Source organism: Stomoxys calcitrans, chromosome 3 (genome assembly GCF_963082655.1).
Source record: "Stomoxys calcitrans chromosome 3, idStoCalc2.1, whole genome shotgun sequence".
Lineage (NCBI taxonomy): Eukaryota > Metazoa > Arthropoda > Insecta > Diptera > Muscidae > Stomoxys > Stomoxys calcitrans.
In genome coordinates this window covers 92,489,998-92,517,825 of record NC_081554.1, presented here as the reverse complement: position 1 = coordinate 92,517,825, position 27,828 = coordinate 92,489,998, and the positions used below count along the sequence as shown (strand labels likewise).

Sequence of the window (27,828 nt, the reverse complement as noted above, 5' to 3'; positions counted from 1 at the left end):
CATCGAATTCGGATAATAAATGGATCTTCTATGGCCTCAAAACCCTATATCGGGAGATCGGGTGGTCGGTCTAAGGGCACCAATATCCAAATATAGTCCGATCTGAACCGCACTTCACAGAAATTAATAGGGGTCTACCCAAATTCACTGAGCCAAATTTCATTGAAATCGGATGAAAAATGAGCAATTTATTGTTTCAAAACTTTAAGTCCGGTGATCGGTCTATATAGCGGCTATATATAATAAAAATCCGATTTTATGAGATCAGAAGGTCAGGTTTACATACAAAGAAAACGAAATCATCAACAATTTTTTGAAAAATGTTTTTTTACCCAAGATATCTGCGAAATTATAAAAACACAGCTTTTGGGTATAAATGGGTAAATACCCAAAAGGTATTTACCCGGTAAATTGGGTAAATACCCGGGTATTTACCCATTTATACCCAAAAGCTGTGTATTTATAATTTTGCAGATATCTTGGGTATGAAAACATTTTCAACGTCCCATCTCATCCCTAGATATAATGGCTACTTAGAAACCGCTACTTCGAAACCACCAAAATGCTAAATTTCGGTCAAATCATTTGCAAATTGGGCTCAAGCCTTAAAAATACCATAAATCTTCTTTAGAGCCAAATAAGTAATGAAAATTTTCCTAATTCAAACAACGTTCATATTTTGTGAAATTATGTCTATGGCGACCACAGTTCGCGATTTTAGGTGGGATTTGTCAAAAAGACCGAAACTACGCTATAAAGAGAAGTTTCCTTTTGTAGCACAGCAACAAAGAAAACAGCCGGACAATATCCGATTGTACATTCCATTAAGGAACAGGGGTTACTTCTCTCATATCAATGAGTGCAGTCCGATTAAAGTTTAAGCCCAATGATAAGGGACCTCCTTTATTATGCCGAGACCGAACGGAGTACAGAAGTTTGAACATGACTGGATACCTCACAAATGTAGCCAGTATTAGCAACATTTTCTGATGTTCACGCGGGGGTTTGAACCTAGGCGTTCGGCGCCATAGGCGGACATGCTAACCTCTGCACCACGGTGGCCTTCGACTGTGGCGAACACTTGCCCCAAATCATTTTGAAAAAATAAAACAAATTTCTATGGGTTTTATTTCATATCCACGCGTCTGATAAAACATCCTTTTGGTATCTCTCCATTGCCAATTTAAGCTTTTCTCTCAATTCTGCATTTCTACATCAGATTCGTTGTTATAATTAAAATAAAATTCAATTCACAGCAAAGCTTCCGGCTAAGCATTTTGTCGCAGATTTAAAAGTTGAGTATAAGAAAATTAAAAACTAAACAGGGCGCTTCTTCTTCGTTCTATTCCCGGGGGGTAGGTAGGTATTGTGGTTATTTGTTATTGTATAATATTATGGGTAAATGTTTTTTTTTTATACATATATATATATTTGTATATATATACATATAGGAGTATGTACTAAAATTACATTAAATGGCTTAAAAAATATACACATTTATGAGTTATTTTAAAAAATTAACTAAGTTAAATTTTTTTCTTCCTAAAGTAAGCTTTCATTTGACCTTAAGTCCGTACGTTCGTCCGATCATCTTGTGTTTTTGTGGTTTGTTTGTTTGTCTTTTCGTCAGTCAGTCGGGTTCTGTTAGTTTGTGGTATAGCTTTTTTTTTTTTCTTTCATAAAACTTACAGCTAGTAAATGAGTTGTGGGTTGTGGCTGTGTGTGTGTGTGTCTTGTTTGTGTTGCGATGTGTGGAGGAGTTTGGGAGCCTTAGAAGAGTCTAACACTAAAATACTATTTACATTTTGTGGTCTGGTCCAGCAGCTTCTTCCACAAATCGAATTGTTCGTTTGCCTTTATCATATGCACTGATATCGACTTCCTTATATTGCAGGGATTGAAGGCTATGCGCCGATTCAGAAATTCATTGACATGCACTCGTTTTATGCCCAACAGTTGGGCCACGATGCCCGTGGTGAAAACATCCTCCAGCTTCAAATAGACCTGCTCCAGGGATTTCTCATACAGTTCGTGCACTATGTCACTGGTCAAGACATAGGCTGGTCCCGTTGTGAAGGGGGGAAAGACAGCGGCATTGAATTGCCCCGTTGATATATAATATTTGGATTTTTTATTGCGTATGGGTTTCCATTTTTTGGCCAAGCGCCCATAGATCACCCGCTTGTCTTTCGAGTGGGCATCCAGGAATTGTAAGAGTTTAGGTACATTGATGAACATATCATCGTCGGTCTTAAGTATATATTTAGCCTTGGGACAATGTTGGTCCACCCATTCTAAGGATGAGAGCGTCTTGAGGGTTAGATTGTTGTAGGAATCGATAAAATTGCCTCTTATCAAATCGCCATAGATTATATTCTCTTGCGTTAAGGCCTCGCTAACGGTGGCATTTGTGGTTCGGCCCAGAATAAAAGCGGTGGAAACGTCTCGGCGTGTGCCAAAGTGGCCCCAGGTCTGTCGTATCGCCAATCTTGCTTCGGTATGGGTTTGTGCTGATGTTATGAGTATTAGAAGTTTCAGTTTGTTGCCCTTGTTGGGGCAAATTTGTTCCACATCGATTTCTTCGTTCATATGGCCAGGCTCGTAAATTTGCTCCGTGGGTATACCTTGTGTGGGATCGGCTTGTACCTTTGGCACTTTTTTAGTTGTCGATGTGATTTTTGCCGAATTACCGGGTGAGACAGCGGGCACTGCCGGCGCCGGTGCAGCTGCTGCTACTGCTTTTTGTGGTTGTTTGACTTCAATCTGGCTTGGGTTGTTTATTGAGGAGCCCGCTCCTCCTTTAATGGTCATTATCACCGAAGGTGGTAAAGCTTCGTCATTATCATCAAGTAAATCATTATCATCGTTGGCAGGATCCAATGGTAAGTAATATTTTTCAGGCGCTAAAAAATCAAAGAACAAAAATATGCATGATCAGGAATTAGATAAGACGAAGTACAAGAATTCTTTTTCGATGGCTAAATACAGACTTTGTATGTAAATGAGCGATATGAAGTGTATGCACAATATGTAGTCATATTTTTTTATTGTGGCACCATTTGAGTGAAATAAAGCTTAAAAAGTGTCGGAGTTATAACGAAAAACCAGACATAAACCAACTAAAGGGTGTGTTATGGACAGCAAATAGGGTTTTGTAAGTAGCACACTATTTCTTAGTAATTAACGCGCACAAAAAGCCGACTACTAGCTTAGGTGTATGTCCATTGCGGCATGGGGCGGATTAATATCCGCACCCTCTTTTCAACTTAACCTCACCTATAAGGAACAAGTAAAAGCGTGCAAAGTTCGGCCGGGCCGAATCTTATATACCCTCCACCATAGATCGCATTTGTCGAGTTCTTTACCCTATATCTCTTTTAAGGCAAACAAAGGATAAAAGAAAAGAATTTCTATAATATTGGAGCTATATTATTCAATTCCAAATCCGATCATAACTGAATTGAATCTTGGAGACCATAGTAGAAGCCATTGTATAAAATTGCAGACAATATGAGTAAGAATTGCGCCTTTTAGGGGCCCAACAAGTGAAAGAGGAAGATCGGTTTATATGGGAGCTATATCAGGCTATAGACCGGTTTGGACCATATTTGACACGTATGTTGAAGGTCATGGGAGAAGCCGTTGTACAAAATTTCAGCCAAATAGGATAATAATTACGCCCTCTGGAGGCTCAAGAAGTCAAGATCATAGATCGGTTTATACGGTAGCTAAATCAGGTTATGGATCGATTTGAACCATATTTGGCACAGTTGTTAGAAATCATAACAAAACACGTCATGCGAAAATTCAGCCAAATCGGAATAGAATTGCGCCCTCTAGTGGTTCAAAAAGTCAAGATTCAAGATTGGTATAAATGGCGGTTATATCAGGTTATGGATCGATTTGAACCATATTTGGCACAGTTATTAGAAGCCATAACAAAACACGTCATGCGAAAATTCAGCCAAATCAGATTGGAATTGCGCCCTCTAGACGCTCAAGAAGTCACGACCCCAGATTGGTTTATATGACAGCTATATCAGGTTATGGACCGATTTCAACCATACTCAACACAGTTGTTGGAAGTGATAATAAAATACCTCATGCAAAATTTCAGCCGAATCGGATAAGAATTGTACCAACTAGTGGCTCAAGAAGACAAGATCCAAGATCGGTTTATATGACAGCTACATCAAAATATGGACCGATATAGCCAATTTACAATCCCAACCCTACACTAATAAGAAGTGTTTGTGCATAATTTCAAGCAGCTAGCTTTATTCCTTCGAAAGTTAGAGGTCGAAGACAGACAGAGGGACGGACATGGCTAGATCGACTTAAAATGTCATGACGATCAAGAATATATATACTTTATGGGGTCTTAGAGAAATATTTCAATGAGTTACAAACAGAATGACGAAATTAGTATACTCCCATCCTATGGTAGACGGTATAAAAACTGATAAGACCAAGGCAAAATGTTGATATTTTCATCTTCTGTTAAAGGTACCCTAAGGTATAGTCAAGAAACAATATCTTTTTTTATATCTTGCCAAGCACTTTCTTCAGAAAAAAGAATTATGTAAATGGGTTCTTGCTTCTACACGAGGTCGTTCGTGTAAAAGGGTAAAGAGTAGTTCTTCATCTATTCCAAGTCTTTTAAACGTTCACTGATTCGGTTGATAAGGCTATCCTGTTGGCTTATATGTTTGCAGGGAACTCCTCCCTGCCGGATAGCAATCAACCACTCCCCTTAATCGAAAATGTATCTGGCGTCATGCCCCAGATTTTTTGAACTCGTGGAGTTAAAAGGGTTCTTGAGAATCTCGGGGCAAATAAATCCCCGGGCCGGGATGGCATGTCAACACTTGTTTTGCGCAAGTGTTCTTTGAGGCCACCGTAGCGCAGATGTTAGCATGTCTATGACGTTGAACGTTTGTGTTCGATTCTCGCAGGGATTTGAATCCAGTTGTTTGGCGTCATAGGCGGAGTTTTATTATTGTGAAACATTTTCGGTAGTTGAGTTGGTCTGAGTTGAGTTGAGTTGGTATCACAAAAGACTGCACATTGTATAAGCGAGTTTGTTCTAAGCAGAATATTATGTATTTTAATATTATCGCTACTCCCATGGGTGACCACCATAAATGACCTATTACGAATGCTGACTGAGGAGGAATTTGTACCCGTCTGCTACGCAGACGATGTTTTAATACTTCTAAGGGGTAAGGATGCGAACGAGCTATGCAGAAGGGCCGAAAGGGTCTTGCATATGACATATGACTGGGCTAGACCCAGATGTCTCAATGTTAATCCAGAGAGGACTGAAATATGCCTTTTCATGAGGAAAACGAAGATGGGCCAATTTAACGCACTTAGGTGTGATCTTGGAAAGGAAACTGAATTGGGAGCTCACATTCAGGAGCGTACTGAGAAGACTTACAGATGTTGGGTACTATGTAGACGGGCCGTAGTCTCTAAATGGGGCCTGAATCCAAGGATAGTCCACTGGCTCTACAGAAGCCAGAAGTTTGGTGGACTGCTATGGAGAAAAAGTGCAACATAAGGACCATACAAAAGGTTCAGAGAACATTTTGTCTTGGTATAGGACCACGCCCACTAGGGCACTGAAGACAATTCTAGATATCTCACCTATTGACAGACGACTTAAGGCGATGGGAGAATGGATTGAGAATGGGAGCAGCTCATATAATCGAGGCGACGATAGGCAACCTGGAAGGAAGGATCGGATACCTGAGATGAACCTTGAAGTCGAGTGCGAGGCACTGCTGCCATCGACACAGTCTTGGATTGAAGGAACCGTAGTATTGCCAACTGGTAGATCATGTTATCAAAGCTAGAGGTCAGAGTGGATCAAAGCTAAAGGACAGAGTGGGCCTGGTGGTATACATTGAGAGCCCAGGGACTGAGATCTGTTTTAGACTGCCTGACCATAATACGGTCCTGCAGGCGGAGATCGGGCGACCACAGAATACGTAAAGTGGTGTGATGCTAATGCGAGCACGTCGAGTGTGAACATCTTTACGGACAGTAAAATTGCCATAAGGGCAATAACAACCAGGACTGTAAGGTCACGAACAGTCTTGCAGTGTAAGAAGAAGATTAACGCCTTCTCTGAGGATGGGAAGATCCGCATCGTTTGGGTGCCGGGCCATTACAGAGTAAGGGGAAATGAAAGGGCAGACGATTTGGCAGTGAAGGCCAGAGGACTGCCGCCAATAAACTTGGTTAAACCGAAGCCTTTCGGGTCGACGCAGTCCGTGTTAAGGGAGTGGGCAACGAATGCGCATGCAGCACTCTGGAACAGCGAAACGGTCGGTAGGACGGCGAAAATCCTATGGGGGATCGATGCCCGCCTTTCGTGTCTAACAGATAGCGACCATAATTGGCATGTTTGCATGTTGAAAGACATAATGGAACATCAAATGCAACATTTCAGGCAGATCTGTGAGAGCTGCCGCATCCAGGTGCCCAATAAGACCAATCAGAAGCCTGGCACGAAATGGTGTGAACACCATATGGGCTGGAACTGCGATCTGTCGGGTGTTCACCGCTGTCACGAGAATATTAGCTACAAGCTACCGGGCGAGTCCACAGCCTGAGGATAATGGAATGCTCCATACGGAGTAGCTGCAACGGCAGTCGCTGACAATCAGCGGTATAAAGCGGAGAGTCTCAGTGAGAAGCTGGGCGGCACCGGCTCTTGCATAAATACTGACCAACAATGGCTACCCTGTTACCGCGGTAAGCAGTCCTTTGGACCGCTACCAGCTTGCTCACCGACCGGAGCTTGACGCCACCTTCACTTGCAAATATAGCCACAACAATAATAACATCGACTTTGGTTTTCAGTTTATATGTCGGCTATATCAAAAATCCAACTTTGTTAAAAAGTAGAATTGGTGCAAAATTTTGGGCTCATGAGTTTGACAGACAGATAGGCGGACGGACAGACAACATGAATAAATTTCAACTTTGCAGCTTTTTTCTTAGAACTATAAAAAAGCAGAAATGGAACATATAAGATTGACTCTGCTACGACGCACAGTGTTACCAAATCGAAAAATTTTGAAATAATTCTGGTACTTTTGAACGGATACAAAAAACGGATTTAATACAAAAAAAAAAAAAAAAAAAATGCTGAAATGGCAATTATATCTCCAACGGTCTATGAGTTATGCAAAAATGCAATTTTTGCCCATGAACATTCCACTAAGGAACAGGGACAAACTTCTCACATATCAATGAGTGCAGTCCGATTCAAGTTTAAGCTCAATGATAAGGGGCCTCCTTTTTATACCCGAGTCCGAACGGCGTGCCGCAGTGCGACACCTCTTTAGAGAGATGTTTTACATACCATAGTACCTTACAAATCTTGCCAGCATTAGGAGGGGATAACCACCGCTGAAAAATTTTTTCTGATGGTCTCGTCAGGATTCGAACCCAGGCGTTCAGCGTCATGGGCGGACATGCTAACCTCTGCGCTTCGGTGGGCTTATGAGTTATTGGATTTATACATTTTTTTGAAAATTTTAGTTAAGGTATCGTCGGTATTTCTGGAATTAAGGGACTAATTGTAAACCGATTAATTTTTTTTTACCTGGTAAGAAAGATGGCAAAATTCTTCGAGTAAAAGAAAATATTGTGCAAATCGTTCTTTCCTATAAAAAGTTATTCGCTTCAGAATCTATAACATCATTATATCGTTCAAAACTTTTTTTTCAGTGGGTGTTATTTTCTTGTTATACCCTCCACCATAGGATGGGGGTATACTAATTTCGCCATTCTGTTTGTAACTCCTCGAAATATTCGTCTAAGACCCCCTAAAGTATATATATTCTTGAACGTCATGACATTTTAAGTCGATCTAGCCATGTCCGTCCGTCTGTCTGTAGAAAGCACGCTAACTTTCGAAGGAGTAAAGCTAGCCGCTTGAAATTTTGCACTAATACTTTTTATTAGTGTAGGTCGGTTGGGATTGTAAATGCGCCAAATCGGCCCATGTTTTGATATATCTGCCATACAAACCGATCTTGGATCTTGACTTCTTGAGCCACTATAGGGCACAATTCTTATCCGATTTAGCTGAAATTTTGCATGAAGTGTGTTATTATGACTTCTAACAACTGTGCTGAGTATGGTTTAAATCGGTCCATAACCTGATATAGCTGTCATATAAACCGGTCTGGAGTCTTGATTTCTTGAGCCACTAGAGGGCGTAATTCTTATCCGATTTGGCTAAAATTTCGCATGACGTGTTCCGTCATGACTTCTAATAACTGTACTAAAAATTGTTTAAATCGATCCATAACCTGATATAGCTGCCATATAAACCGATCTGGGATCTTGACTTCTTGAGCCACTATAGGGCACAATTCTTATCCGATTTGGTTGAAATTTTGCACGACGTGTTCTGTTATGACTTCAACAACTGTGCTAAGTATGGTCTAAATCGGTTCATAAACTGATATAAATGCCATATAAACCGATCTTGAATCTTGACTTCTTGAGCCACTAGAGGGCGCAATTCTTATCCGACTTGGCTGAAAATTCGCATGACGTTATGACTAACGTTATGACTTCTTATAACTGTACCAAAAATGGTTTAAATTGAGCCTCTAGAGGGCGCAATTCTCATCCGATTTAGAAGAAATTTCTCCCATGACCTTATATATACGTGTCTAATACGGTCTGAATCGTTCAATAGCTTGATGCAGCTCCCATATAAACCTTTCTCCCGATTTTGCTTCTTGAGCCCCTATAAGACGCAATTCTTATCCGAATGAACTGAAATATTCCACAATGACTTCTACAATGTTCACCATTCAATTCAATTATGGTCCGAATCGGACTATAATTTAATATAGCTCCAATAGCATAACAGTTCTTATTCAATATTCTTAGTTTGCCCAAAAAGAGATACCACGCATAGAACTCGACAAATGCGATCCATGGTGGAGGTTATATAAGATTCGGCCCAGCCGAACTTAGCACGCTTCTACTTGTTATATATGAACTAGTTGTTTGTCACACTTTTATGGCTAGGATGTAAAACATTAATTTCGTGTACATATTTCTATCAATTCAAAAGTTCCAGAATTCTTTCTAAGATTTTTTAATTTGGCAACACTGTGCGACGTCACCACCCTGCTGCACAACAAATCACCAAAACGGCAATTTGTGTTGATTAACTTCTGCTTAGCACTCATCGTCGTCGTCTTATCTTTCTGTCAAAAGAGTACCAAGAAAAAGGCAATGCTCAACAATTGTTTTGTGTTTTCGGGGTTTAATTAGATAGTTGCCTTGTCGCCGTCATAGTCTACTGCATATTCGTACCAAGATATCGCACTTCCGTTTCTCCTACCGTGTACGTACGTACGAGCAAGCCCAGCCACCATACAACCAGCCATATTAACTTAATTGCGTCTAATCAGTAATCAGCAAATAGGAGAAGATACTAATTCGCTCCCTTGTTTGCACACGAATCGGCGACGGAAGACTGCCTGGTCTTTAATAGCATAATAATGCAAAATCTGAAATATATACAGCGGTCAAAAAAAGTATTCATCATTAGCAAAATTGATAATAAATTCACTTATTTTGGGTAATTGAAGAAAATTTAAAGTAAACAAATAATGCAGTTTTATGCAATAGTTTATTTTTCGTATTATGTTTTAAAATAAATTCAAAAAATAAATTTAATTAGCGCAAAAAATGCAATTTTATATAATACCACCAAAAACAGAACAAAAAAAGTATTCATCATTGATGTGCTATCATCAAAGTCAAATTCAAATATTATTTGGGAATCCCCCTTTTCTGTTTTATTTAGTAAAGGAGGCTTTGCCCTTGACAGCAAATATTTAATTTCATTGAAAATATAGTTTTTGTCAAAATGGGTCGTAAGCAAAACGAGGTTTCTGATGAGGTAAAAGTTTTGATAATAAAACACCACAGGAATGGTTTAACTCAAAAAACTATCAGTGAAATATTAAATAGACCACGATCTACTATACAATCCATCATCAGAAAGTGGACAGAAACGAAAACTGTTGACAATAAACCAAGATCTGGTCGACCAAAAACACTTTCAGTTGGAGATGTGCGTTGGCTAGTGCGGCAAGTTCAGAAAACTCCGAAGACAAATGCGACCATTCTTCGTAAAAACACTATGGAATATTTAGGGAAGGAAGTTACTACACAAACAATTCGAAATACACTCAAAAGGCATAGTTACAGAGGAAGAACTGCATGTAAGAAGCCCTTTATAAATAAAATAAACCGAGTGAAAAGGCTAAACTTCGCAAAAATGTATGTAAAACAGCCCGAATCATTTTGGAAAACAGTCATTTTTGCAGACGAGAGCAAGTTTAATCTTTTTGGGTGCGATGGAAAGGTCATAGTGTACAGAAAACCAAATACAGAGCTTGAAGAACGAAACACAGTTGCTACTGTAAAACATGGTGGAGGTGGTTTAATGGTTTGGGGGTGTATGGCGGCTTCAGGAGCGGGAAATCTTGAAATTATTAATGGAGTAATGGATCATAAGTATTACATTGACATTTTAAAGAGGAATTTAAAAGATAGTGCTGTAAAACTTGGGCTTGGTAATAACTTTCAATATTATCAAGATAATGACCCCAAACATTCTGCTTTAAATACCAAGATGTGGATGCTGTATAACTGCCCCAAATCCATTAAAACTCCTCCTCAAAGTTCCGACTTGAACCCAATTGAACATCTTTGGGAACATCTCGAACGCAAATTGAGAACGCGCAAGTTTTCGAGCAAGAGTCAAATGCAACAGGTGATAATGGAGGAATGGACTAATATAGACCAAAATATAACCGCTAAATTAGTCCAATCGATGTCAAACCGTTTAAAAGAAGTTATAAGACGCTGTGGTCGAATAACAAAGTATTAATTTTTTTAAATTATGTTATTTATTTTTTTGTTTTTTTGCAATGATGAATACTTTTTTTGTTTAATTTTTTGTGTTCAGCTGTTAAATGGCCCTTTTTGTTCCAATAAATACTATTTTTTTCTTTAAAAACAATGAAATTGTGTACATATATATCACACAAGCACTACTGCATCATTAGTTTAATATGTTTTTATTCCAATTGTCTTTTGTAGACTTATTAAAAAAAAAACATTGAATGATGAATACTTTTTTTGACCGCTGTACCAGATAAAGTGATACAACCCAGCAAAGCAAATGTCGGATGTCCGAAAAGTCTGAACAATTTCGGAACAGTCTTCGTAGCGATTTCTGTCCTACTTATCTGAGGGATATTTTCCCCCATTTCTCTACACTAAAAGAGATATTTTTGTTTTAATTTTGTTTGCCTGTTTTTGTTTCTCTCCTGCTTGTTGTCTTGTGGGTTTTTCAAGCTTTCTTCGTCACACATGGTAATTTTTGTTTTTTGCTTGATGATTCACGATTTTCATGTCTGTTTTTGTGTAGAATTTCTTTAATTATTGAACCAGGTACATGTTATGTTCAAATTCTTAATAAATATGACTTATGTTATTGTTGTTACACGTGCGATGTAATTATGTCCTAAACACATTGTTCAACAATATGTCCGAAACACATTTCAGAATTCTGTAAGAAGTTTCGGAAGGTACAACCGATTTCAGTACGAAATTACTTTCGAAATCGTTCAGAATTCTTTACGAAGTTTCGGCCAAAAATTTCCCTTTCCAAATTTCCCAAGGTTTTTGTTCAGATTTCCTTCCGATTTCTCTCCGAAACATCGACGTTTCATTCCAAAATCATGTCAACCACTTCATATGACTTTCGTAACGATTTCGGTGATTAAAATCAGATTGTGCGTACTGTGTAAGAGATTAAAACCAAAAGTCAATGAGATAATTGGGCCGTATCAATGCGGTTTAAGACCTGGTAAATCCACCCTGGACCAGATATTCACACTGCGCCAAATCATGGAAAAGTCCCGAGAAGGACAAATCAACAACTACCATCTCTTTCTTGACTATATAGCCGCTTTCGATACTCCTTTACGTTCAAAGGTATTTCTAGCCATGTCTGAGTTTGGTATCCCTGCAAAATTAATAAGGCTCTACAGAATGACACTTGCTGATACGCGTTCCTCAGTAAGAATAGTAAAGAATCTCTCCGAACCATTCAATACCAAACGAGGTTTGCAGAAGACAGCCTATCGTCTGATCTCTTTAATATCCTGCTGGAGAAGATTATACGAGATGCAGATGTGAATAGATATGGCACACTAATCACAAGAGAACACATGCTACTCGCCTATGCCAACGACATCGACATCATAGGTCGGTTACCGGAAGTAGTAACTGCAGCCTGTGAAAGAATCGAAAGAGAGTCAGTGAAAATGGGTCTGGCAGTAAATGGAGATAAGACGAAATGGATGGTTTTAAATACCAAAACGGCTTGTACAACAGATAAAGAAATTGGAGAAAGTTGGGAACCACAACTATGAGATACTCAGTAACTTTATTTACCTCGGCACCGCCGTAACCCAAACGAATGACACCAGTTTTGAGATAAAGCGAAGAATAATACTGGCAAAGAGATGCTACTTTGGACGAAGTAAGCAGTGTAGAAACAAGGCCTCTCCTCTCCATCACCTCTCGACAGACGAAGATTACACTATACAAGACACTGATACTACTCGTGTTCTTATATGGTCTGAGGCATGGGTACTTGTGAAAGCAGATGGGGCAGTGGTTGCAGTATTTGAGAGGAAGATTTTTCGTAAAATATATGGACCAGTTTGCGTTAATGGAAAATATAGGCGACGTAGGAACCACGAGCTGTATGACGACGATAGCATATTTACACGCATCAAAATACAACGGCTGCGGTGGCTAGGAATGTTATCAGAATGGATGAAGAAGCTCCAGCAAAGAAGTCTTTTGAAGGCAAACACTGTGGTACACGCAAACCGGGAAGCCCGATGGAAAGATCAAGTTTTGGGAGACATCTCGAAACTTGGTGTCAGAGATTTTAGAATGAGCGCAGAAGATCGAGGCGATTGAAACGCTATCCTACTTTTGGCTAGTGGAACAAATGTTCTGTCATAGCCAATTAGGGTTAAGTAAGTGTCGAAAGAATTATTATTCTGCATCAAATTTCACTATAAGTTAGAAAATAGACTATTTATTTAGATATAACAACTTTTAAGAAAATTAAAGTACAAAATTGTGCATTTCATGTGAACTTTTTTTGTTGACAACCTTAAGTGTGATTTTTGGACGTTTTGGAATTCAGCTATGTTACCGAAAAAAATAAATCTGTGACTATAATACAAATCACTTAAGTTACCCGAACAATATCAGCCCAATTTTGAAAACTTCCTGGGAATAAACTCCAAGGGATTGAATGAGGACAGAGAATTTCGAATTTTCGAAAACAGCTGTTTTGCTTCAGCTGTTCTATTTTGGCTAAACATTTGGCTATTATTTTTTGGAAAAAAAGAACTCAAAATAGAAAAACAAGCTAAAAAACGGTTGTTTAAAATGGTTACAAACATGTTTAGTGTTGCTTTTGTAATATTTGTTTTACTTTTTATATTTGAATAGTGCACAATTATGACCTAAAGCTTGCCACGATATTTCTGTATTGTGGTAACAACTTTTAGTCTTCATTCAAAAATCGTTGCCTAAAATTAGATGCTTCAGAGTGATCTGGTGGACAGATAAATAGAATAATTATGAAGTGTTTTACCTGGTTGCATGCGGGGCATACAACTTGCACGTGGGCTTTTCCCTTGCCAAAAGGAGCTTAGGTGGCTGAATATACCGGATCGTTTTTGGGCAGAACTACTTTAGTGAGTAGAATAGAGATTTGCTTCTACTTTGTCGTCATGAATGGTGAGGTGGTCAGCCTGATACGCTGCTTTCTCAAAGGGCCTACTTTTATGGAGCTAGTCTTTCGTCTTTTATTGTAAATAAAATTGAGAAACCTATGTAAATCTTCTACGGTGGGCACATGTTTTTTATGAAAAAGTGAAAAATAATTTCCGCACATAATAAATTGTTCGCCAATATGTAATAAGAAGTGGTATTTGGTAGACCCCTATTCATTTCTGTGAAGTGCGGTTCAAGTCGGACTATATCTGGATATAGCTGCCCTTAGACCGACAACCCGATCTCCCGATATAGGGTATTGAGGCCATATAAGATCCATTTATTATCCGAATTCGATAACATTTGGCACAGTGTGTTCTGGTAGACCCCTACCCATTCCTGTCAAATGTGGTCCAGATCGGACCATATTTGGATATATCTACCATATAGGCCGATCTCCCGATAAAGAGTATTGAGCCCTTAAAAGAAACATTTTTCATCCGATTTCGATGAAATTTGGCACAGCGAGTTCTGGTACCCTTCTAAACCCTTTAGTTGAATATCGTCCAGATCGGACCATACTTGGATATAGCTGCCATATAGACCGATCTCTCGATATAGAGTATTGAGCCCATAAAAGGAGCATTTCACATCCGACTTTGATGAAATTTGAAATAATGCGTTTTGGCATCCCTCTAAATATCCAAATATGGTCCGAACTGTTAAACATTTGACTGTGCCAAATTTCATCGAGTTCGGGTAATAAATGGATTATTTATGGCCTCATTACCCTATAACGGGAGAGCGGGTGGTCGGTCTAAGGACAGCTATATCCAAATATAGTCAAATCGGAACCGCACTTCCCAGAAATGAATAGAGGTCATCCAGAACTCATCGAAATCGCAGGGAAAATGAACAATACAGTATTGACAAGTTTCACTATAAAAATGTTCACACTAATAGGAAGGCTGTAGCTACCTAAGCATTATTACTTTATTAGTTTTGTTTTAACCATCTCCTTCATCATTACATTTCTATGTGTTCTCCATATAAACAAGAGAGCACCAGTTGCTTTTTATTTGTTTTAAGTTGTTTGTTTCTTCTTCTTTATTATTGGATTTTGGATTTATAATTTAATTTATTACCCCAGAGCACCCAAAGCAGGGTACTGTAAAGAAAAATTAAAAAAAAAATTTACTCTATTTTTATACCCAAATTGTGTTCAATATTTTGCAAATATAAATCACAACTTCAAATTTTTTTTTTCTTAATTAATACTTAGTGAAAGTCGATGTACAACATTTCTTCCATTGTCATCATTCTTCTAAAGTGAAGAATGGGAAAAACCAAGAAATTAACAAAAATTAAAGATTTTTTTTTAATATCTACATAAATAGCCTATTTTGAAACTTTAGTGAAATTTGATGCAGAGTATTTCTTCTTTTGACACGATCCGTCTTAAATGAAAAAAAGTTTCATGTTACATCCATGCACCATCTCGAAAAAAGAACAACACAAACTAAAAACAAAAAAATATTTTGTTTTTTTTTTTTTTGATATCGATATTTTTATGATATATATCAAATATTTTATTTTTTCTTGAGTTTTTTGCCTGTTAAGGCGAAGATAATTTTTTTTATAATTTTCATTTCTATTTCTCTTTCGAGAAACCTCAATGATCGAAGAACTTTTTTTTCTTTTATTTGCTCAGTGATTCACGGTAAAATTTGATAAGAAAAATTTCTTCTACTTCATCAACCTAAAATTAAGTATTTTAGGTGATTTCGGCACCAACTTAAAAAAGTGCTGAACTTTCAATATTTAATGATTTAAGGCGTAAAGTTTAAATTTAGGATTTTGGTGCATTCGGAGGCCTATAGTGAAATTTTATGGCGAACATTTTGATGCGCTACACACCCATTTTAAAAGAGAGCTCTTTTTTTAGAAAGGGATTTAAAAGATCCCTTTTTTGAGTCGCTTGAGGGTTAAAATGTTCGACAAAAACATTTCTCATAGTCTTGTCAGTAATATTGCCGAAGACACTATACATTTAAATTGAAAGGATTACGAGTACTTGAAGACCGAAAATTTCTTCTTTATTTATTTCTTAATAGAATTAAATAAGCCTCCTCGGCCAAAAAAAAAGTATTACAACGATATATACCCGTTAATAAACATTACATAATGATGTAAGATTCTTAGCTTAATTTATTTTAATTGGCTCCCCAGCCATAGCAAGATTATGCAAAAATTTAAACTGTTGGATTTTTTAACAAGTCCCATGTTAACAATACAAAAAGATTTTAGCAACAATACTAAGTCCGATCTGTAGAATAGAAGTTAATATGTTTTAAGCGAAAAACATTATTCGAGTGTGAAAAGATTCTTAACTCAGCGTGTAATACTTTCAACACCTGGTCACACGAATACAGAATGATCTTTCGAAAACAGACCTAAATATACGGGCAAGTTTATCTGAGTACTCCTACTTGAGCGAGAAAAATTGAAGTATCTACGCAGTGTTAACGGTGTTCCACTTTTTATAACTTTGTAATAGAATAAAATATTTCGTAGATCAATAAAACGGTCAAAAGAAGTTCCCAAAAAGGTTTTGAAATACCCTGAAATGTGGTCACGAACATGTACATTATGTACAAACCTAGCTACTGCATTCATCACCCGTTTCAGTTTTAGAAGATTATAGTCAAACGTTACTGACGTTATTTCCAAGCCTGACTATCACCAACGAAGGGAAATAAATACCTGCCGAATACAACCGACGCAAAATACCATAAACACGTGAATAGAGAGAGTCAATATGACAACCGAAATTAAGGTCTTTATCAATCACTATCCCCAAAGATTTAATACTATCAACAAAATTAACTCTAGAATTCCCCACAAAAATATCAAATCCAGACTGCGTCTGGGATCCAAACTGTAATGCCTTAGTTTTTGAAGGGTTGATAGAAAGCGAGTTAAGACTAGAGCATAACAAGATTCGTCCTATAGAAGCGTTAATATTCATCTCCAAAATATTGCTAAAACCACGATCCACACTAAAAAGAAGATATATATCGTCTGCAAAAAGAAAAGTTTCACACAAGTTGGGTCCAAGGAATTAAGAAAAATCATTAATGTAGAGTATAAAAAGAAGAGGTCCTAAGACCGATCCCTGCGGCACACCAGAAGAGAGTGGAATAATGCTAGATCGAGCTCCTTTAAAATCAACAAATTGTGATGTGCAGATCTAGAAAAGTTAAAGTTACCCCTTAGTTTCTCAACCATAATACCAAAGCAAATAGAATTAAACGCCTTAGTCAAATGCCTTAAAAAACCATCAAAGTACTTTAAATGCCTTAGAAAACCATAAAAAGTACTGGAAGAATTGAAATAGGTCTTAGATCATCAGGACCACGAATAATAGAAGACTTAGGAATTGGTACTAAACGCGAAATTTTCCATACAAAATCAATATTAATAGGTCGGTTAGTTCGAACACCGGAACCAAAAAAATTTTTAACTGTGTCAACATCACCATCATACACTAGCTTGTCATCGCCAAAGCAACCCTAACCCTTAAGAACACGCCAAAAGCCCTTGGAATCTAAACTACCAAATCGTTCAGAATAATATCTATTTCTTTCCTTTCGTATAACGGATTTGGCCTTGTTCCGATATTTACAAAAAGTGCTCCAATTCTCAGGAATACGATGCTCTTGATATGCACTATAGGATAAATCTCTAAGATTCTGAGCAGACAAAATCTTCCTGCCATTTATGATGGCGGTGATTGGATGGATCCAGAAGGGAAAACTTCTTTTTATTTCGGAAAAAAATTGAATTTTGTACCACAGTGTTATTTGAGTTATTTGAATCAGTTTCACTAATGTTGACATTACCAGTAATATGGCTACACTCAAAAATATTTTTTAGCTAATACAGGGACTTAAGTTTGTAACAGAAAATTACTGATCGAGTTACATCATCCATTGCTTGCTAAACAGCAACCTGTCTTTAGACAATTGAATTTATGACAAGCAATATAAGTGACACACTATTTTCTAATCAGACTCTGTGGGACAATGTTATACATTGTAATACCATAGTAGCGACAAACCGTTCCTTGGGTGAGAATTGAACCCACGATTGTCGCAACTCGGCTACCGGGTCGAGCTTGTATACCTATAATATAACTACCTTGTAATGTTTGGCTTTGAATGGAACCTACCAAGTCTAGATATAGCCGACTATATAACATCCTACGCCACGGAATTACCTCCTAACACTTTTAAGATATCTCCTTAAACATACTATGTAAAAATCTCAGTGATACACTTTGTTTGATTGTTTGTTACGCTTGGACCTTATGGGTCTATTCATATGGTCTGGATGGAATAATGGAATATATAATTGTTCGATATATGAAGTGGCGGTGGACCCTCCCCTTATCTACATTTTTAAAATGGCATACATCGGAGATATATGTATATATAAAATAAATAAATATTCAAATGTAAGGTCAAGCAACTGGGTGAAACGCCCCATCTTAAAATCATTTCTAACGGGCTTATATAAATAATATATCAAGTTATCCTTAAGACCAATGATGTGCTATTATTGTTGAATAAAAGACTATAATTTAGTTAAAATCAAACCATTCAAGAATCTTTATTTCACAAGCCAATGGAAAAACTTAAACTTCGTGGAAAAGTGGAGGTCTGGATGAGGCGCGTACATGTATCCTTGTCATTAATGTTGTTGCCAGATTAGAGTTATATGGGGTTGCCCATTACAACCAATATACGGAACTAAAAAAAAAGTTATTTTGGATAAGAGAATGTTTTGTAAGAGAATATCAGGCGATTGTCATGAAATTATTCAAAAGTTGTAGCCGTTAAAAATAACCCTACAGAATTTTCTTGCAGTTAGATGTCCAAGTCGATAGAAAAAGAATTCGGGGTTTTAGTCGTCCGAATATCCTAGGCATAGCCATGGTCTGTCAGTTTTCTTTATCATGCCATACCACTAAATAAATGAAGCAAGACACAGGAATCATGTCCAAAAGTAGCAGGCCGACAGAACTTATGGCATGAACATAGAAAACTTAACAACCACATATGGAACGATTGGGCTCTCAGTGGTAAATGAATGGTCAAACACCGACGCAGGAGTGAGCAAAATGCAGTGGGGAAGACTGCAGATTTGTACAAATGGCTGTCTTTATTTGGCTAATATTGTTATTGGTTTATCTCGTATAGACATCATATAGACTGATATCCCGATTTGGGGACTTGAGCCCACTAAAGTCTCAGTTTACACCCGATTACGATGGAATTTGGAACATTGAATTGTTTGCGAACCCTCGGCAACCACCGCAGCGCAGAGGCATGTCCGCCTATGACACCGTTTGCCTGGATACGAATCCTGGCGAGAACATCAGAAAATATTTTCAGCGGTGGTTATCCCCTCCTTATGCTAGCGACCTTTTTTTTAGATATTACGCCATGTAAAAACTTCGTCTCATGCCGAAATGTGCAACAGTGTATTGAAGTATACTCCTCGAAATCAGTTTTTATTCTCCGTATTTAATTGATTTTTGAGTGTATGTAAACATTTAAGGCGTAACGAAATTCGAATACGTGAAGCTCGTAAATATCAACTTCTGAGAGAGATTTGAATGATCGTGTGTAACTTACCTTTCGCTTCACTGGTGGGTGTCAGTTGTTGCTGATTTGTGATATTTTTCAATATCTTATCAGCGCTTTCAATAAATTTTTGCAAATTGGACGTTGGTATGAGAACATCTGAGTCTGGTATTTTGTTAAGATTGTTGGTGTTAGATTGTGACTGCCGATGCTCCAGTTGTTTTTGTGGTTGTTGTTGTTGCTGCTGCTCATGATGATGATGATTATTTGAATAAGATTGCTGGTCTAAGCCTTCAGGTGATTTATGTCGTTTCGCATCGCCGGTACCGGATGCCACACCAGTACCGGCAGATGATACGGAGTTGTTTATATTTCCTAAAAACATAAAAGAAATGAGACTAATTAGCATTTTATTTGCATATACGAGTATTTACTATAATAAAATTTTGCGCAGCAAATGAGGTTAAAGGTTTCCTATTTCAAAAAAGATACTCCTTGGATTTTTTCACTTTAATACATTTTGAAGTTTACACATTTCATATTCGAATTAAGGTAATGTTGACATTCCAAATCATGGAACTGATAGTTTAGCCAGGTAGAATACTGGCAAACAGAATAAATCTTATTACAAATCGTCAGTTTCTTCTCAAAGCTTAATCATTTTCGTTATTTTCGACTTTTTAGTTTAAATGTCCTTTTAAAGGTTCTCCAACTTGTCACCTTTTTAACTGCCCATTCAGCCCTGCTCGACTCAGATGCAGATCCATTTGGATGCACCCCACCATAACCTCAAAGGTTCTAGATCTGTATATTCAGCAGAACCAAGCAGACGAAAGATAGAATACAAAATATTGCAACAATAACAACAAATTTAACACTTTTTGGTATCAAATACGTAGTACGAATTTTGTGCAAAAATTTAAATGCTCAAGACGAATTCATAAAACAAATTTAAGATATCTGCTCCATTCGTTCAGTGACAAAGGAAAAGGTACATTTCGTATTTGTGCAGAAAAAGGTACTTCTCGCACAATTGTACGGAAAAATTTACATTTTGTTCAGTTGTAGGGAAAAAGGTATCTTTTGCACATTTTTTGTACGAAAAAGGTAAAAATCCAGCCTATCCTGCCCTTTATATCCCTTGTTACCTTCATGCATAATTTTGAAATTTCTAGTTTTAGCAGTTTATATATAGGGTTGCCCAATAGAAATATAGTAATATAGTCGGCGTTGACAAATTTTTTCAACGGCTTGTGACTCTGTAATTGCATTCTTTCTTCTGTCAGTTATCAGCTGTTACTTTTAGCTTGCTTTAGAAAAAAAGTGCCCGAAATTTTGTTTACATTTGTTTGTTTGGCGTCAATTTGAATATGGGTACCACATGTATTGAAAGAAATTCATTTAACAACCCGAATCAACGCTTGTGATATGCACCTTAAACGCAATGAATTCGATCCGTTTTTAAAACGAATCATAACTAGAGATGAAAAATGGATTGTTTACAACAACGTTAGTCGAAAACGATCATGGTCCAAGCATGGTGAACCAGCTCAAACCACTTCAAAGGCTGATATCCACCAAAAGAAGGTCATGCTGTCTGTTTGGTGGGATTGGAAGGGTGTGGTATATTTTGGGCTGCTTCCAAGGAACCAAACGATTAATTCTGATGTTTACTGTCAACAATTGGACAAATTGAATACAGCCATCAAGGAGAAGCGACCAGAATTGGTCAATCGTAAAGGTGTCATATTCCACCAGGGCAACGCCAGACCGCACACATCTTTGGTCACTCGCCAAAAACTGAGTGAGCTTGGCTGGGAACTCAGACTACCATTTATTTCGATCTTTGCAGAACTCCTTAAATGGTAAAACTTTCGGCAATGATGAGGCTATAAAATCGCACTTGGTTCAGTTTTTTGCAGATAAAGGCCAGAAGTTCTATGAGCGTGGAATACAAAATTTGTCGGAAGATGGGAAAAGGTTATCGAACAAAATGGCAATTATATATTTGATTAAAGTTCATTCTAAGTTTTATTAAAAATGCATTTACTTTCTTTTAAAAAATCCGCAATTACTTTTTAGGCAACCCAATATTATACCACATGTATGTAAAACATGTTCCGAACATGGCAAATTTTATTTTTTTTCCTTTGGACTAATGACCCTTATCTATAAATTTGAACTACAACTATTTTGCCACACCCTCCCATGCAAATGGAACTAGTTAACACCAGTGCCTGGTATGAACCGTTGTTCTATTGCTCTATAAACTGATATAGCTTCCATATAAACTGATCTTTCGATTTTAGAAGGTGGAGGGTGCAATCATATTTGGCAAAGATTTCTACTTTTTAAAAAGGCAATTTTCCCCTTAAAAATTCCATTAAGGAACAGTGGCAAACATAGTTTCGTCGTCTGATCGTTGTCTATGAGAATGTTTCTTGGTTGGTTGCCATAACTAAACTCCTCTCACCCTTTGTCTGGATGCTCAGTTCAACCATCGGCCAGCAGTCGCTCTGCAATTCTAACTGCTCTGCTCTCATACTTTGAAACGCAGAGCATGGCAGACCATACACAGTGGGAGATATGATATGGTTAACTTGCACATGCCTCGACGGACGACAAGGACGATCAGACCAAGGATATTTTCTACGAGCGCCTACAGAGAGAATATGACAGTTTTCCGCCCATGATATTAAAATCGTTCTGGGAGATTGCAATGCGAAGATAGAGAAGAAAAATATCTTTGTTCCGACAGTCGGAAAATTTGCCCTCAACGAGATAACGTCCGATAATGGGTTAAGTTAGATGTCGCCGCGTCAAAATAGATGGAAGTTAGCATGGCGAGAAAAGTACGGTATGACAATGCACGGAAGCTGGACATTGAAATGCTGCAAACACAAAATATGGCAACGGCATTCTCCACTCGACTGACTCAACTACATGTTGAAAGCATTCCTTGTCGCGATGTGATATAACGGCGCAGTGGCATTCTATTGCCCACAACATGGAAAATGCTGCGAAATCCGTACTTGGGTACCAAAAGCCTCCTCCAAGAAACCCATGTTACGACCAAGAGTGTCGAAGTGCTACGGAAGGAAGGAGAGGTATCGGAAGAAAATGTGAGATGAGGAACGTTTATTCCTCAGAAAGAAAAAGGAAATGGAAAGAGGTGAGTGTGAGCGAATTGAGATATACAAGAGTCAGAATATAGTCCGGAAATGTTACCAAAAATCAAACATCAAACCGTTAGCTTTGGTGCAGGCACATCCTCCTGCAGAGACAAAGAAGGAATTCTGGTAACTGCTACAGAAAGCTGCTGGTGCCCGACGATGGCGGTGTAGATAAGTACGCAGAACCAATCCCTGATGAAGATATAGAATGTTTACCTCCTAGTCAGAACGAGGTCCAAGCTTCAGTGACCCGACTGAAGAACAACAATGCAGCAGGAGTCGAAGGCTTGCCCGCTGAACTATTTAAGACCAGAGGCGATACGCTGATAAGGCGTATGCATCAGCTTATCTGGCTAGAAGATCGCATACCCGATGATTAGAACCTCAGCATACTATGTCCCGTACACAACAAAGGAGACCAGACGGAATGTGCCAACTACTGATGAATAAGTCTCCTCCCCATCGCATACAAGATACTCTCGAGCGTACTGTGTGAAAGATTAAAGCCTAAAGTCAATAATATAATTGAGACCTGGTTAATTCACCATAGACCGAATTTTTAAACTGCGCCAAATCCTGGAAAAGACCCGAGAAGAACAAGTCAACACCTACCATCTTGTCATCGTCTGCAAAGCCGCCTTCGACGGCCCTTTACGTTCAAAGGTATTTCAGGCCATGCCTGAGTTTGGTATCCCTACAAAACTGACACGACTTTGAGCGATGACGCTAGCTGATACGTGCTCCTCATTTTAAATCGGAAAGAACCTCTCCGAACCGTTCAATACCAAACGAGGTTTTAGACAGGGAGACAGCCTATCGTGTGATCTCTTTAATAGCCTATATACGAGATGCAGGTATGAAAAATGATGGCACACTACTCACAAGAGAACATATGCTTCTCACCTATGTCGACGACATCGGTATTATGGGTCGGTCACCGGAAGAAGAAATCGCAGCCTTTGAAAGAATCTAAAGAGAATCTAAAGAGAATGGGTTTGGCAGTAAATAGTGATAAGACAAAGTGGATGATGTCAACTCCAACAAACCCCTGTAAACCCGCGCAAATAAAGATAGTCAGCAACTTGATCTGCCTCGGCAACAAATGAGACCAGTTTTGAAATAAAACGAAGGATAATATTGGCTAACAGAAGCTAGACGAAGTAGACGTTTCGACTTTTTGTCAAAAATTTGCTAAATTTTCTAAATAAGGTATTAAGAAAATTTTTAAATGCAAAATTGACGCATTTTAATATCACACCACACCGACGATGACTACATCGCTAAATTCAGTGCAAAAATCTCTATTTGTGAAATTTACCCTTATATAGGAGACACTATAAATTTTTGGTCGATTCGTCCATGGATTATGCTTTGGCCAGGCCAAGAAAAAGTTGCTTACAAAATTTTAGACGCATTGGAAAAAAATGTGAGGTTCAGAGCAAAAGTACCGAAAATTGGGGGTACGTTAATATGGAACCTGCACATAAAAGTGGACCGATGTGGACCTTAAAGCGTTGTCAAAATGAACTATAAAAAAAAATGTCTACGAAATTTTTTCAATTAGGCAGTATTAAGTTCTTTTTACAAAATGATTTCAACATGTTGCTAGCAACATTGTCAAATTTCGTAGATTTAAATGTACATGTCTATTAACTGAGGCGAACAATGACAATCATCTGTTTACAAAAATTTTTAGTTTCAAGTTTTAAGAAACGTTGCCTTTTTATTTTGTTTTATTTTTTTGTGTAGAGATATTAGGGATATGAAAGACATTACACCCGACCACAAATCTATGTGAATCCATAATCCCTACGAATTCAATACAAAACCTCTGCTCCAGTGCCTTAATTCATATTGGACCAATCCGTGGAAAGGGCAAGAAAGTCTTGCCTTTCTTTTCTTGCCCTATACATCTGCAAGAGGGTTATTGTCAAAAGTTGGGGGTTTAAACCGCGTGCCATGCACTGGATATATACTGCAGTTGTCAGACCTATGTTTTATATGGTGTTGGGGTTTGTTGGACGCGCTTCAATGCCTCTGGACATCGTGGCTCGACAAATTGCTGCGACCACTGCTGTGAGGCTAAGGGAGATTTCGCTTTGGTCATGCGGCGGCTACGGACACTGTGTTATGCTCGATTTCCCATGCATTATGGATTACACAGCCTGAGTCGCTTATTGATAAAAAGTACTGTACCACTATTCCTAACTTAAAACTATCAATTTGCAAATTTTTTTTTAGCTTGTTTGACAGTCTTATGATAACAATGATGTCAACATACAACTGTTTTCTACCAAAACAACGCTTTACACGCCAACTAAAAAAGTTTAATTACAATTAAATAAATTAGCAACACTGTTCGAAACATTGTGAGATTTCACAAAATTTGATTGATGTTTAGCAACATTTTCCTCACATACGATGTCAGTAGGCTTTATTCGATACATTTGCATTTTATAGGCTTAAGTTGTTTAATCTGGAGATCGATCTATATGGTGGCTACATCAAAATATGGACTGAGATGGGTATATTACTTTACTTTAATTGGCCATTACAGAAAATTTATTCCTCTACCCGAACGTGACATAGATGCCCAAGCGTCTCGATTTTATGCGCTTTATATCCAATTTCTGACACCCAGTTTCGAGATGTCGTTCTCGACTTAGTCACTCCATCGGAGTTTTGGTCTTTACTTTTGCGGTTTCTATTATGGTCGCCTTCAAAAGATTTCTTTGCTGGAGCTTATTCATCCATTGTGACAACATAACCTAGCCAACGCAAACGTTGTATTTTGATGAGTCTAACTATTCGTATATACAGCTCATGGTTTATACGACGCCTAGTATATTATAACAAATTTTCCAAAATTAAGCAAAATCGGACATTAAAAATGTCTTCTAGGAGCTGAATATTTTTAAGATGGAGTCCAATCTACGCAGGGGCAATGAAAAGATATAGTCCAATAGATAATGGAACATTGGTAATGGTTCATACGACGCCTGGTATAATTTAAAATTTTTTCCAAAATTACGCAAAATCGGACATTAAAAATGTCTTCTAGGAGCTGAATATTTTTAAGATGGAGTCCAATCTATGCAGGGGCAATGAAAAGATATAGTCCAATAGATAATGGAACATTGGTAATGGTTCATACGACGCCTGGTATATTATAAAAAATTTTCCAAAATTAAGCAAAATCGGACATTAAAAATGTCTTTTAGGAGCTGAATATTTTTAAGATGGAGTCCAGTCTATGCAGGGGCAATGAAAAGATATAGTCCAATAGATAATGGAGAAAAAATACATTTGTGCCAAAATTTAGCTTTCATAAACATACAACTATTAAAGTGAATCTTAAATTTATAATGACGTTATCCCAACATTTGGCTTGGACATGCACAAACTTTGGCACGAGTTATTTATGGCAACAAGACTAAACCAAAGAGCAATAAATCGTAAAATTGCAAAAAATTCTTACCTAGCAGCAACATAAGCAAGGCCAAACGTTTACCTCTGTGTAGCTTTCTTTTCGATTATTCAATTTCAAAATCGATTATTCGACTTATTAATCATTGAAAGTGAACTCCAACTTTTCTTTCTTTTTACGCAAAAAGTCGACTAATCGAGAATCCCTACTGGGATCCCTACTCTAGACAGACGAAAATTACACCATACAATACTTTGATACTACCCGTGCAGTTTTATGGCTCAAAAGCATGGGTACTTGGAGTGTTTGAGAGAAAAATCCTTCATAAAAAATTATGAGGTAGTACTTGAGAGAAAAATCGTTCGTAATATATATGGACCAGTTTGCGTAAATGGTTGTCAGAAATCTTTTAAAGGCGATCACGATGGTACACGCAAACCGGGACGACCAAAAACCCGATAGAAAAGCTAAGTGGTGAAAGACTTCTCGAAACTTGGTAGCAGAGATTTTAGAAGGAGCCCAGAAGATCGAGGCGCTTGGAACACTATTATAAGTTCGGCTAATGGGACAAATGCTCTGTTATAACCAATTAAAGTAAAGTAAGTGATGTCCATCATAATGTCGAAAAAAAACTAATTTATACATACATTTCTCTAATCCACTCACCTAAATTGTTATCAACCGATTGCACATATTGCTCCTCCTGCAGAAGATCATTGTTGTTATTATTAAAATGCTCCAGGGCTGTGTCATCAGCCACAACATCATCGGCCATAGCACCACTGGCTCCGACAACACCCACACCCCCCACTTCGCCACCTCCATCGATGGCATTTTCATCAATGGTGGGCTCCCTGTGGTGTGATAATTTTTTAATTAAAACCACCTCGCCGCCATGGCTGCCACCCCCGCCCGGTGGCAAATTTGAGTAATGTGTCAGCCCCACCGCCCGGCTGTTCTTGACATTCGTCGCTTTATTATGCCCATCGTATGGCAAAGAATTTAAGACACCTGCCTCCAGGCTGCCTTCATTGTTGTTGCTGCGATTGTTTGTTGTCATTGAGAAGGCCATCAGTGAGGCTGCCGCTGAATTGCGCATGGGTGGCGGCGACAGTGTTTGCGTTGATGAATACGACGCATATATGAATATGGTAAGAACAACAATGGTCACCACAATTAAGAATCTCAACAAACGGGTATTGTGCATGTTGCTGGCCATGGCAAGGGTATCGGCGTTACTAACTGCTGTTGTGTCTGCCGCTACGGCTGTAGCTGTAGTTAGGGTCGTGTGTATTGGAGATGATGACGACAATGATGTTGCTGTTGCTGGTGCTGATGTTAATGATGGGCGACAAAAGATGTTGATTCAACCAGATGAACAACAGATGATAATGCAGCCACCACAGACCATAGACCCGGTACTCAGATTGACGATGGCGTTTTGAGTTTCCGCTGTCTTGGAGTGATGCGTGTCTTCGTTTTCTGCGATTAGGAATCTTATTTCCCCTCCTCTGCCTTGTGAGACCCAACAAACATTGATGATGACCGGTTTCGCTTGGCAATTTTGTGTTTTGTTTAAATTTTTATAATAAAAATTTTGGACGAGTTGCACCGCACAAAGTGAGTGAGAGAGAAAGAAACCGCGACCGGGTGCTCTTGGATGCGAGAGAAAAACGGGAATGTGATTGGCTTAAATGTAATATTTTGTGTTGTTACT

General features: G+C 38.2%; 1 protein-coding gene across 1 annotated transcript; it reads right to left on the bottom strand.

The window, feature by feature from the left end:
* Positions 1-1,480: 1,480 nt before the first annotated feature.
* Positions 1,481-27,828, bottom strand: LOC106090831 (UDP-GlcNAc:betaGal beta-1,3-N-acetylglucosaminyltransferase 9). Its single transcript, XM_059364502.1, has 3 exons — positions 26,778-27,828; positions 19,563-19,886; positions 1,481-2,903 (listed from the first exon to the last, which is right to left on the bottom strand). Exons 1-3 carry the CDS (start codon positions 27,328-27,330, stop codon positions 1,795-1,797), a joined length of 1,986 nt encoding a protein of 661 aa, XP_059220485.1. The 5' UTR covers positions 27,331-27,828; the 3' UTR covers positions 1,481-1,794.

Excerpts from the sequence above, each read along its gene's own strand:
- LOC106090831 (XM_059364502.1), bottom strand. The coding sequence starts at position 27,330 with ATGGCCAGCAACATGCACAATACCCGTTTGTTGAGATTCTTAATTGTG. Across the intron at positions 19,887-26,777 it reads ATCGGTTGATAACAATTTAG|GAAATATAAACAACTCCGTA; the intron begins GTGAGTGGATTA and ends TTATGTTTTTAG. Across the intron at positions 2,904-19,562 it reads ACCCACCAGTGAAGCGAAAG|CGCCTGAAAAATATTACTTA; the intron begins GTAAGTTACACA and ends TTGATTTTTTAG.